This window comes from Mandrillus leucophaeus, unplaced genomic scaffold, assembly GCF_000951045.1.
Source record: "Mandrillus leucophaeus isolate KB7577 unplaced genomic scaffold, Mleu.le_1.0 Scaffold22, whole genome shotgun sequence".
NCBI lineage: Eukaryota > Metazoa > Chordata > Mammalia > Primates > Cercopithecidae > Mandrillus > Mandrillus leucophaeus.
Window position 1 is genome coordinate 3497866 of NW_012102254.1, and position 14119 is coordinate 3511984.

At 38.4% G+C, this 14119-nt stretch overlaps 1 protein-coding gene across 1 annotated transcript in view; it reads left to right on the forward strand.

The window, feature by feature from the left end:
* The first annotated feature begins 360 nt into the window (after positions 1-360).
* Positions 361-14119, forward strand: part of SETD2 (SET domain containing 2) — a 134738-nt gene continuing 120979 nt past the window's right edge. The window contains exons 1-4 of the mRNA XM_011981141.1: positions 361-419; positions 2500-6869; positions 11248-11379; positions 13966-14094. Of these exons, the coding sequence (XP_011836531.1) occupies positions 378-419; positions 2500-6869; positions 11248-11379; positions 13966-14094 (4673 nt within the window). The 5' untranslated portion in view covers positions 361-377. The remainder of the gene's footprint in view (positions 420-2499; positions 6870-11247; positions 11380-13965; positions 14095-14119) is intronic.

Here is a 14119-nt window from a genome sequence, read left to right on the forward strand (position 1 = left end):
TTCTTTGCATTCCTATTTTCCCACTAAACTGAGTTGCATATCATCCTCTTTGCTGCCTCACTATACATATTTCTATTCTTATATTTACTCCATTATGTTGGAATTACTTTTGTTACAAGTTTCTTTTTTGTAACTTACAGGAAGCTGAACTTTTTGAGGGCAGGGATGCTGCTTTATTCAAATTTGGTCTCTAGGACTTAGCATAGTATGTGGCACTATCTTGAGTAAATATGTGTTAAACTAAATGTAACTGAGTCTGAAGGAATGGACAATCCATATAGAATATACCTGTAGGTAGTAAGTATCCTACGTTTTAATACAAATAACTATTATTTCAATTGTTTTTAAGTATTTATGATTTCTTTTTATTCTTTTGCATGTTTTCTTGGCTGAATGGAAATAGAGAAGAAGAAAATGAGGTAAGTATAATTTAACTAGTCATTCAATGATTATGACACTGACCACTAAACACATTTTAGAAATTGGGTAAAAGCTGAAAATACTCAAAATGTAGCTATCATTTTGAATGTCAAATGAAGTAATAGTTTTTAATTTTGTTTTTAGAGCCACGGTAACTTATCCCAGTGAGGGATATTGTGTATCTCAAAAAAATAGTTTTTAAACTTTAGAGCTTCAAGAGATTTAGGAAAGGTAGAGAAAGTTGGAAGTTCTAAAAATATCTTTTACTTGTTTTTTATGTATTGAGCTTCCATTTAAGATTTAACTTGAAAAGTGGATTCTGTTTCTTAAAGTATTTGACTCATGCCTGTAATCCCAACACTGGGAAGCTGAGGCAGGTGGATCACTTGAGGTCAGGAGTTTGAGACCAGCCTGGCCAACATGGTGAAACCCCATCTCTACTAAAAATAAGAAAATTAGCCAGACGTGGTGGCTTAGTCCCAGCTACTCAGGAGGCTGAGGCAGGAGAATTGCTTGAACTGGGGAGGAAGAGGTTGCAGTGAGCCAAGATGGTGCCCCTGCGCTTCAGCCTGGGCAACAGAGCAAGACTCTTGTCTCAAAAAAATAAAGTATTTGGAATTCAATGCTCCATGATAATACATGTGACAGTATTTACTTTCCAACTTGAATGACTACTATGTAATTTTGAAAACTGATTTCAGATTTTACTGTGTTGAAAGGGAAGTTATTCTCTTAAATAGCTGAAGTGGATTGAAGAACATGAATTAGAAGAATTTTGCATATGGAAAGTATACCACCATCGTTAATTTAGCATTGAGTTTGTTGCTGTAGATTTTTCTGATGCTCTTTCTACAACCTATGTTATGTCTTGAACTTCCAAAGCTCACCATTTCCTTTGGTGATTTGGCAAACATGGAGGAAGTAGTCTTCTTAGGTTTGTACCTTGTAATTGTTGCTCGTAGAGCAGTATTATTACCTGAGGGTGGGGAAACCCAGGCAGAGACAGTGATGTGTGCCAAGGCAGAGAACTCTCCAGGAAGGCAGAAGTCCTGGTCCTCATTTGGTTGCCTCATCTGTAAAACAAGTAAGTTGGGAAATTCCTCTATATCAGTGGTTTCCCAAACCTGGGACATTGATAAGAATTGCCTGTACTGCTTGTTTTTTTTAAAAAAAAAAACAAAAACTTCAGAACACGCCAAAAAACAAACCCTTGCCTCATCTTAGAGCTCAATAGCTCCAGTTGATATTTGATATTTCCTAGAGTGTGGGTCACAGATGAATATTATTTTTTTACTTTTAAAGTTTTTTATTTTTTTGAGACAGAGTCTTGCTCTATTGCCCAGGTTGGAGTTCTGTGGTGCCATCTTGGCTCACTGCAACCTCTGCCTCCCGGGTTCCAGTGATTCTCCCACCTCAGCCTCCCAAGTAGTTGGGGTTACAGGCGCATGCTGCCACACCCTGCTAATTTTTGTATTTTTAGTTGAAATGGAGTTTCATTATGTTGGCCAGGCTGGTCTCTAACTCCTGACCTCAAGTGATCCTCCTGCCTCGGCCTCCCAAGGTGCCGGGATTTTAGGGGTGAGCCACCGTGCTCGACTCAGATGAGTGTTTTTACTGTGCACTCAATGTGATGCCAGGAGACCCCTGGTCTTGATGACCTCCGACTTTTCATCTCTGATAGAACACAAGAACAAACCATATTGAGTACTGAGATGTTAGATATTGCCCTTTATACAAATGTCCTTTGAACATGTGTCAGGTTTTTTAAAAATTCTTTTTAAAAAATGCTACCTGGAAAATAGTTATAAAACTGAAAAAAATTTATGTAAGAGAAAGAATGGGAAAATTAGGTAATTGTTGAAGCTAGGAGTGGATACTTAGGGATTTATTGTACCATTTTCTCTACCTTTGACTGTGTTTGAAAATTTTCGTAATAAAGATATATATAGCTTAGTGAAATTCATACTATTTGTTATTAAAAAGGGCTTTTCATTTCTCCTGTACACATTTTAAACTGTGCAGTCCATTTGAAAGTAACTATTTATTGTAGTAGTAATTGCTTATTTTGTTCATTTGTAGGCAAAGATTGAAAATGTGCAGAAAACAGGTTTCATCAAAGGACCAATGTTCAAAGGTGTTGCTTCTAGTCGATTTTTGCCCAAAGGCACCAAGACAAAAGTTAATTTGGAAGAACAGGGACGACAGAAGGTGTCATTCAGCTTCAGCCTTACAAAGAAAACTTTGCAGAATAGGTTTCTCACTGCACTTGGCAATGAAAAGCAAAGTGATACTCCAAACCCTCCAGCTGTACCTCTTCAGGTAGACTCGACTCCTAAAATGAAAATGGAAATTGGTGATACCTTATCTACTGCAGAAGAATCTTCCCCACCAAAGTCAAGGGTGGAATTGGGCAAAATTCATTTTAAGAAACACCTGCTTCATGTAACATCCAGGCCATTGCTGGCTACTACCACAGCAGTAGCATCTCCACCTACTCATGCAGCACCACTACCAGCAGTGATAGCAGAATCAACAACTGTAGACTCACCACCCTCATCTCCACCTCCACCGCCTCCACCTGCCCAAGCCACAACACCCTCATCACCAGCACCAATAACAGAGCCAGTGGCCTTGCCACATACACCAGTAACAGTTCTAATGGCAGCACCAGTACCCTTACCAGTAGATGTAGCAGTTAGATCTCTGAAAGAACCACCAATTATAATTGTACCAGAATCTTTAGAAGCAGATACTAAGCAGGACACTGTATCTAATAGTTCAGAAGAACACATAACTCAAATATTGAATGAGCAAGCAGATATTTCCTCAAAAAAAGAAGATTCCCATATTGGGAAGGATGAAGAAATTCCAGATAGTTCTAAGATTAGTCTGAGCTGTAAAAAAACAGGTTCTAAGAAGAAATCCTCACAATCTGAAGGCACCTTTCTTGGTTCAGAATCTGATGAAGATTCTGTACGGACTTCTTCAAGTCAAAGATCACATGATTTAAAATTTTCAGCAAGCATTGAAAGGGAAAGAGATTTTAAAAAGAGCTCAGCACCTTTAAAAAGTGAGGATCTAGGGAAATCTTCACGATCTAAAACAGAGAGAGATGATAAATATTTTAGCTATTCAAAACTTGAAAGAGATACTCGGTATGTATCTTCCCGATGTAGATCAGAAAGAGAGCGACGGCGGAGCAGATCTCATTCTAGGTCTGAGAGAGGCCCTAGAACTAATTTATCCTATTCCAGGTCAGAACGATCTCATTATTATGACTCTGATCGTCGCTACCATAGGAGCTCCCCTTATCGAGAGAGGACACGCTATTCTCGGCCATACACAGATAATAGAGCACGAGAGAGTTCTGACTCAGAAGAAGAGTATAAGAAGACATACTCAAGGCGTACCTCATCTCATTCCTCTTCTTACAGAGACCTAAGGACATCATCCTACTCTAAATCTGATCGGGACTGTAAAACTGAGACCTCTTACTTAGAGATGGAAAGAAGAGGCAAGTATTCTTCAAAACTAGAAAGAGAATCTAAAAGGACTTCAGAAAATGAAGCTGTTAAAAGATGTTGTTCTCCCCCTAATGAACTGGGATTCCGACGAGGGTCATCATATTCTAAGCACGACAGTAGTGCTTCCCGTTATAAATCTACCCTTTCAAAACCTATACCCAAGTCTGATAAATTTAAAAATTCTTTCTGTTGTACAGAATTAAATGAAGAAATCAAACAGTCTCATTCTTTTAGTTTACAGACACCTTGTTCAAAAGGTAGTGAATTAAGAATGATTAATAAAAACCCTGAAAGAGAAAAGGCTGGGTCTCCAGCTCCATCAAATCGATTAAATGATTCACCTACTTTAAAAAAGCTAGATGAATTTCCTATTTTTAAGTCTGAATTTATAACACATGATAGCCATGATAGTATTAAGGAATTAGACTCTCTATCTAAAGTGAGGAATGATCAATTAAGAAGTTTTTGTCCCATAGAATTAAATATAAATGGATCTCCTGGGGCAGAATCTGATTTAGCAACATTTTGCACTTCTAAAACTGATGCTGTTTTAATGACTTCTGATGATAGTGTGACTGGATCGGAAGTATCCCCTTTGGTCAAAGCATGCATGCTTTCATCAAATGGATTTCAGAATATTAGTAGATGCAAAGGAAAAGACTTGGATGATACACGCATGCTGCATAAGAAGTCAGAAAGCCCATTTAGAGAAACAGAACCTCTGGTGTCACCACACCAAGATAAACTCATGTCTTTGCCAGTTATGACTATAAATTATTCCAAAACTGTAGTTAAAGAACCAGTTGATACGAGGGTTTCTTGCTGCAAAACCAAAGATTCAGACACATACTGTACTTCAAATGATAGCAACAACCCTTCTTTGTGTAACTCCGAAGCTGAAAATATAGAGCCTTCAGTTATGAAGATTTCTTCAAATAGCTTTATGAATGTGCATTTGGAATCAAAACCAGTTATATGTGATAGTAGAAATTTGACAGATCACTCAAAATTTGCATGTGAAGAATATAAGCAGAGCATCGGTAGCACTAGTTCAGCTTCTGTTAATCATTTTGATGATTTATATCAGCCTATTGGGAGTTCAGATATTGCTTCATCTCTTCAGAGTCTTCCACCAGGAATAAAGGTGGACAGTCTAACTCTCTTGAAATGTGGAGAGAACACATCTCCAGTTCAGGATGCAGTGCTAAAGAGTAGAAAGAGTTCGGAGTTTTTAAAGCATGCAGGGAAAGAAACAGTAGTAGAAGTAGGTAGTGACCTTCCTGATTCAGGAAAGGGATTTGCTTCCAGGGAGAACAGGCGTAATAATGGGTTATCTGGGAAATGTTTGCAAGAGGCTCAAGAAGAAGGGAATTCCATATTGCCTGATAGAAGAGGAAGACCAGAAATCTCTTTACATGAAAGAGGAGAAGGAGGACGTGTGCATACTTCTGATGACTCAGAAGTTGTATTTTCTTCTTGTGATTTGAATTTAACCATGGAAGACAGTGATGGTGTAACTTACGCATTAAAGTGTGACAGTAGTGGTCATGCCCCAGAAATTGTGTCTACTGTCCATGAAGATTATTCTGATTCTTCTGAAAGTTCAAGTGATGAAAGTGATTCAGAAGATACAGATTCAGATGATAGCAGTATTCCAAGAAACCGTCTCCAGTCTGTTGTGGTTGTGCCAAAGAATTCTACTTTGCCCGTGGAAGAAACAAGTCCTTGTTCTTCTCGGAGCAGTCAAAGTTATAGACACTATTCTGACCATTGGGAAGATGAAAGATTGGAGTCAAGGAGACATTCATATGAGGAAAAATTTGAAAGTATAGCAAATAAAGCCTGTCCTCAAACTGATAAGTTTTTCCTTCATAAAGGAACAGAGAAGAATCCAGAAATTTCTTTTACACAGTCCAATAGAAAACAAATAGATAACCACCTGCCTGAACTTTCTCATCCTCAGAGTGATGGGGTTGATAGTACAAGTCATACAGATGTGAAATCCGACTCTCTGGGTCACCCAAATTCAGAGGAAACTGTGAAAGCCAAAATATCTTCTAGGCAGCAAGAGGAGCTGCCAATTTATTCTTCTGATTTTGAAGATATCCCAAATAAGTCTTGGCAACAGTCCACTTTCCAAAACAGGCCAGATAGTAGACTGGGAAAAACAGAATTGAGTTTTTCTTCCTCTTGTGAGATATCACGTGTGGATGGCTTGCACTCATCAGAAGAGCTCAGAAACTTAGGTTGGGACTTCTCTCAAGAAAAGCCTTCTACCACATATCAGCAACCTGACAGTAGCTATGGAACTTGTGGTGGACACAAGTATCAGCAAAATGCAGAACAGTATGGTGGGACACGTGATTACTGGCAAGGCAATGGTTACTGGGATCCAAGATCAGGTAGACCTCCTGGAACTGGGGTTGTGTATGATCGAACTCAAGGACAAGTACCAGATTCCCTAACAGATGATCGTGAAGAAGAGGAGAATTGGGATCAACAGGATGGATCCCATTTTTCAGACCAGTCCAATAAGTATCTTCTATCCCTTCAGAAAGACAAGGGGTCAGTGCAAGCACCTGAAATAAGCAGCAATTCCATTAAGGACACTTTAGCTGTGAATGAAAAGAAAGAGTTTTCAAAAAACTTAGAAAAAAATGATATCAAAGATAGAGGGCCTCTTAAAAAAAGGAGACAGGAAATAGAGAGTGATTCTGAAAGTGATGGTGAGCTTCAGGACAGAAAGAAAGTTAGAGTGGAGGTAGAGCAGGGAGAGACATCAGTGCCCCCAGGCTCAGCACTGGTTGGGCCCTCCTGTGTCATGGATGACTTCAGGGACCCACAGCGATGGAAGGAATGTGCCAAGCAAGGGAAAATGCCTTGTTACTTTGATCTTATTGAAGAAAATGTTTATTTAACAGAAAGGTAAGTCTAATGCTTGCTTGACAAATTTTAACTCTTTTTTTGTTGTTGTAAGAAAAAGCCTTTAAACAATTCAGACTGTATGAGATAAAACACATGAAAGAGTTGTGGGATAAAATAAATTTAAAAGCCTAAAAAAGTGTTTTTACCTATTTAGATTTGATAGTATAGATTGCTTTCCCCATTTTTCCACTCCAGGAAAGGGAAAGGAGGTGTCTAGTTTTTTTCTCTTATTACTTATTTGATTTTCAAGGTATAATTTAGGCTAGCCCAATTTTTCTGTAATTCCTTTTACATGTGAAAGTGTGACCAAAAAAAAAAAAGAATAAAACCCCCAGCAAAATAATCTGTTCTTAGAGAAGAAAAGTGGTTACATTGGCTTTTATTTTCTTACTTTTTTGTTGTTAAAAAAAAGAAAAAGCTTTTAAACAATTCAGTATGTATGAGATTAAACACATGAAAGAGTTGTGGGATAAAGTAAATTTAAAAGCCTAAAAAAGTGTTTTTACCTATTTAGATTTGATAGTATAGATTCCTTTCCCCATTTTCCCCCTCCCCAGGAAAGATGTCTATTTTTTTTTCTTTTATTACTTATTTGGTTTTCAAGGTATAATTTAGGCTAGCCCAGTTTTTCTGTAATTCCTTTTACATGTGAAAGGTTGACCAAAAAAATAGAATAAAACCCCAGCAAAATAATCTGTACTTAGAGAAGAAAAAAGTGGTTACATTGGATTTTGTTTTCAAAAGTGTGCAGAATGAAGTATCTTTGGGTACTGTGTTAGTCCGTTTTCATGCTGCTGATAAAGACATACCCGAGACTGGGAAGAAAAAGAGGTTTAATTGGACTTGCAGTTCCACATGGCTGGGGAGGCCTCAGAATTGTGGCAGGAGGCAAAAGGGACTTCTTACATGGTGGTGGCAAGAGGAAAGGAGGAAGAAGCAAAAGTGAAAACCCCTGATAAACCCATCAGATCTTGTGTGACATGTTCACCATCACAAGAATAACACAGGATAGGCCGGCCCCCATGATTCAATTACCTCTTCCTGGGACCCTCCCACAACACGTGGGAATTCTGGGAGATACAATTCAAGTTGAGTTTGGGTGGGGAAATAGCCAAATCGTATCAGATACTTATAAAGTTAGAACTAGACTAGAACATAATTTTCTTTTTTTGAGACGGAGTCTCGCGCTGTCACCCAGACTGGAGTGCAGTGGCGCGATCTCGGCTCACTGCAAGCTCCGCCTCCCAGGTTCACGCCATTCTCCTGCCTCAGCCTCCGAGTAGCTGGGACTACAGGCGCCCGCCACCTCGCCCGGCTAGTTTTTTGTATTTTTAGTAGAGACGGGGTTTCACCATGTTAGCCAGGATGGTCTCGATCTCCGGACCTCGTGATCCACCCGCCTCGGCCTCCCAAAGTGCTGGGATTACAGGCTTGAGCCACCGCGCCCGGCCCTCTTCTCTCATTTTTTTTTAGATTATTGTTACTAGATTAAATCTGGCAATAGTGTAATAAATATTTTAGAAATGATAAAGTGGTTTATCGAAAAATCCCTAACATGAAACAAATTATAATAAGAATACGAGTAATGAAAACGTAGTCCTCTAGAGCAGGGCTTCTCAGTCTGTTTTAACTTTAACCTGTCCTTGATAATTTCCTTTTTCCTGATGTAAATGTATGCCTCTTGTGCTTAAAAAACCAAAACAAAAAGTATTCTACCCACTTACTCTCCTTTTTTGGAAGTTTTCCTGCTAGTTGGGAATCAACCTAACCATTGTACCTTTAAGCATCAAAATGTTATTAAATCAAGTTTTCCACTGTGTATAAGGTAAAAACTTAATTTTAAAGGTAGGTCCTACCAGAAATTTTTTTTTCTATTAAAAACTAACCTTTTAACAGAGAGCCTTTTATAGTTACTTTCATTTATATCTAGTTATAAATTAGGTTTACATTTAAAATATTCAATATTTTAAGTAAGTACCCCTTAGGAATTGTGTGAGTTGACTAATGGAACTTACAAGATCTTTGTAAAAGAAGATAAATAAAACTAATCAGTCCAATTCTGACTTTTCTTTAGCATTGAGAATCTCATATATATAAAACTGTGCACATAGATTTGGTTAGGAGAGGCATAAGAGGGCTTCCACCACTTTGCAGTGGGAAGGATTTATATATATTCAATTTTTTTTTTTTTTGAGACAGAGTCTCACATTGTTGGCCAGGGTGGAGCGCAGTGGCATAATCTTGGCTCACTGCAACCTCTGCTGGGCGCCACCATGCCCAGCTAATTTTTGTATTTTTAGTAGAAATGGGTTTCACCATGTTGGCCAGGCTGGTCTCGAACTCCTGACCTCAGGTGATCCGCCCATCTTGGCCTCCCGAAGTACTGGGATTACAGGTGTGAGCTACTACACCCGGCATATATATTCAGAATTTTGAAGTGCCTGTTATATGCTAGGCATTTAGGAGCCACTAAGAAGGCAAACTCTTATAAGAAATAATATGAATATAATGAAAAAATTTTTCTTATGTTTAATGGAGCAGGGCTTACCTGCCAAAATCTATGCCCATTAGTCCTATTCCAGCCTTCTAGAGCAATACAAAATAAAGCTGCTGCTGATTCTCCAAAATTGTAGCTAAGTACTTCTAAATAGATAATTTTGTTTAGTCATCTTCAGGCTAAGCATATTCATATACTCATTAACGAATTATGTCTTTTTTTTTTTTTTTTTTTGAGACGGAGTCTCGCTCTGCCGCCCAGGCTGGAGTGCAATGGCCGGATCTCAGCTCACTGCAAGCTCCGCCTCCCGGGTTCACGCCATTCTCCTGCCTCAGCCTCCCGAGTAGTTGGGACTACAGGCGCCCGCCACCGCGCCCGGCTAGTTTTTGTATTTTTTAGTAGAGACGGGGTTTCACCGTGTTAGCCAGGATGGTCTCGATCTCCTGACCTCGTGATCCGCCCGTCTCGGCCTCCCAAAGTGCTGGGATTACAGGCTTGAGCCACCGCGCCCGGCCCGAATTATGTCTTTAATCAAGAGGAATCATTCTTTTCACCTAAACGTAGTTAAAACTATCATAACACTCTTTAGGCACTTTATAAAATTGGCACTAGAATAGAACATATGTTGAAGATTAAAGCAGATTAGAGATAGCCATTTAGAGCAGCTATGCTGTTTCCTGTTTGATAGTCAAAGAGTGATTTATAGTTCTTGTAGTTCCCTAATCTTAAAAACATCTTAACAGATCTTTTTCGACCATCTTTATTTTTTTGTTTTTGTTTTTGTTTAGACCAGGGTAACAGACTAGTTCATCAGCAAAAATGCCGGTAAATAATCACATTTTCACTTTTGCTTTGCAACTCTGGTGTGGGTTATTATGAACCCAATCAAATTTTAGCAGTTTATGTTCTCCTCCAAAATAAATCTGTCTGCATGGAGAAAGTTTAGCCCTCTTAAACTTTTACCTGATTGTTCTGTAATTACACTTCATTTAAAAAATTCAGTCTGCTTTTAAACAAAATTTATGCAAATGTGATGTTACCGAAAGATACTCTAAAATATTGGATTTAGAACTCACTCATTTTTTAAGAAACCACTTTTCTCCCTTAATCTTATATCTCAACTATTATTTGCTCATCCGTGAGGTCTGATTCTTAAACTTAACTTTAACCAGCTATGTCACTATTTGAAATGCATGCGTTTTCGTATTTTTCCCAGAACCTAGTATGACTTTAACACTTGAAACTGTTCAGAATCCAAGGCTTAGCTGACCTGGACTAGGAAATAAGGACTGAGTTCCAGAATGATTGGTTTTGAACTCATCTCATCTTCCCCCATTTGCCAAGGTTAAGTTTGCCCTTCTCATGTTTTTTTTTTTTTTTTTTTTTGGTAACGTAGGTCTTAGGATTTTCAGTCTCACAAGTACTAATGATTAGATGTTTTATTTTGAATGCTTGACTTACAGGAATCATTAAATGTGAATCTAGCCAGGCGTAGTGGGTCCTGCCTGCGATTGCAGCACTTTGGGAAGTGGACGCAGGGGGATTTCTTGAGCCTGGGAGTTCACGACCAGCCTGAGTAACATAAAGAGACCCTGTCTCTACAGAATATTAAAACAAAAACAGAAATTAGCCAAGCGTGGTGGCATGAGCTGTGGTCCCAGCTATTCAGGAGGTGGAAGTGGGAGGGTCATTTGAATCCAGGAGGTTGAGGCTGCAGTGAGCCATGATCACATCACTGCACCCTGGCCTGGATGATGGAACAAGACCCTGTTTAAAAAAACCCGAAAGAATCTAATGAGATTTAGCACATATTTGATTACATATGTTATATCTTTACCAGGAAATTTATTTAATCAGTTTTTATGACATTTTACCCAATAGAAAGAAGAATAAATCTCATCGAGATATTAAGCGAATGCAGTGTGAGTGTACACCTCTTTCTAAAGATGAAAGAGCTCAAGGTGAAATAGCATGTGGAGAAGATTGTCTTAATCGTCTTCTCATGATTGAATGGTAAGTAAATTAGAATACTCTGCTTTTGTTCAACACTTCTATTAAATGTCTCTAAATATTGAATTATCAATGAAGAAAAAAATTTAACCTTTCTCCTACCTATGGATGACTATAAGCAAAGAAGTATAGTAGACACTTTGATGTGTAGTAGAAAACATATTAATAGGGAAACAAATTTCCCTTGCATTGTGCATTAGATTACAGTACCCACCATGTTTTAAGTGCTGTGTAAAGTAGTCCTATAGTATTAATTTCTATTGAGTACTTTTTTTATCTTATAATATTCATGTCCTAGGAGGTAAATATTGGTATTTTTAAGCTTTCACTATAAAGTGAAATAAAACCGTAACATTTCAGAAATGCATAAAGTGAATGTCTTCTTCTCCCAAACATCGATTCCATTGTTTTGTCGTTTTTCCAGAAAACTTTTAATGCCTTTTTAGCCTAGGTAGATGTTTTCCTCTTTTTATGTATACAGATAAAATCTTATTCTATATACTTGCCTGGATTTGCTAATCAGACCTAACCAGAGCTCTGTGTATCGACCCGACTAAATCTTTCTCTTGACTGCATTATGTATTCATAGCTGGTAATTATTCTGTTGACATATATTTGCTTCTATATTGTTCTTATAAATAGTAAATATCTTTACATTAAAAAATTTAATCTTGGCCAGGTGTAGTGGCTCATGCCTGTAATCCCAGCTATTTGGGAGGCCAAGGCGGGCAGATCACTTGAGGTCAGGAGTTCAAGATCAGCCTGGCCAACACGGTGAAACCCCATCTCTACTAAAAAATACAAAAATTAGCCAGGCATGATGACACACACCTGTAATCCCAGCTACTCGGGAGGCTGAGGCAGGAGAAGCACTTGAACCCAGGAGGTGGAGGTTGCAGTGAGCTCTCACTCCACTGTACTCTAGCCAGGGTGTCAGAGGAAGACCTTGTCTCAAAAAAATTGTTTTGACCAATCTGATTGATGAAAAATATATTCTTGTCTTTAACATGGAAAGAGTATACCTTATTTTTAATATTAATGAAGTGTTTTCTTCTCAAAGCTCAGTTTTTGGTTTTGCTCATGTTATAGTGTTGTGAAAATAAAATATATATACCTTGAAAAAATAAAGAGAAAGCATTTTTGGTATTCTTTATCCAAACTAGAGAGAGAGATGACAGTACAGATGTAAGAAGAGAAGACATAGGGTTAGCATTATTCTAACTTCATATTGTTGCCCTAGTCATTCTTCTGGGTTTTCCTGCCAACCTTGTGAAGCATACATGAAGAAAAAAATTTCTTCATATTATTCACACACTTTAGTAGTTCTCTGTTGTTCTCATGATTAGGTTCAAACTTGCCTTGTATCCAGAGCCCTTCGTAGCATATCATCAGCCTGTCTTTTCATCCTCCAGCAACTCACCTTTCTTATCAGTTATCTTTAGTTGTTTCATTTCCCTTTGTCCAAACAGGGATTGTTTTCTTATTTCTGCACACAGGCAGGGACAGTTGTATCTCCAGCTTTCTTTATGCATATCCTATGTATTATTAGAGATTCTGCCTTAAATTCTCTTCCCTCCTGAAAGCTTTCCTTTATACTGCCTCACTCTGGAGCAAATCCTTCATCCTTTGACCGTTGCTAAAAATGTTATTTGCTGCTGGGTTGGCAATAAATAATAATGTATTAAAAATGGTTAATTTCTAGTAGTCTTTTTTTTTTTTCTTTTTGAGACAGTCTCCCCTGTCACCCAGGCTAGAGTGTAGTGGCGCGATCTTGACTCACTACAACCTCTGCCTCCTGGGTTCAAGCAATTCGCCTGCCTCAGCCTCCCAAGTAGCTGGGATTACAGGCATGCACTATCATGATTGGCTAATTTTTGTAACTTTAGGAGAGACAGTGTTTCACTGTGTTGGCGAGGGTGGTCTTGAATTCCCTCAAGTGATCCACCTGCCTCAGCCTCCCAAAGTGCTGGGATTACAGGCACGAGCCACCGAACTTGGCCCCCTCTAGTGTAGTTTTAATCATTGTTAAAAACCTTTATATCTATCACATATTAAGAAGTAAATCAGTGTTTGATTTTATCATTTTTACTCTGGGATCCATGGGAGAAGAGCCTTGCCATGTCATTCTGTTTACTCTGAACAAGGATATGTTTAATAATGACTTTAGATTTTCTCAATTGTAGATCAAGTAGTTAGCTGTGTTCAAAAAATGAAAAGTGATTAGAGTAGAAGGAAGGGAAGGTGCACTTACAGAAAATAAGTTCTGCAGAGTTGTCAATGTACGGAAAGCTTACATGCAGCCTGAAAATGTATTATAGACACCTAGAGAGTGGTAGACATTTCCTGTGATGACCAGATGTCAAGGCTGTATTGTGGGTATGATCTGTTTAAGTAACAATGTAGATACTCAGTTCTAAGGAATCCCTTTGTGATGGAAGGAAAGGAAGGCTTAGTTGGGGGTTAGTCATACATATGCTAATTATACCATAGAAGTATGTATACGTGTAGTTATACTAACACATTTTTTCAAAGTTACTTTGGTTCTTTTGCTGCTTTGAAGAATTAAGTTTCCTCCTTTTCTCATTTCAGTTCTTCTCGGTGTCCAAATGGGGATTATTGTTCCAATAGACGGTTTCAGAGAAAACAGCATGCAGATGTGGAAGTCATACTCACAGAAAAGAAAGGCTGGGGCTTGAGAGCTGCCAAAGACCTTCCTTCGTAAGTTCTGTTTTAATTTCGTTTC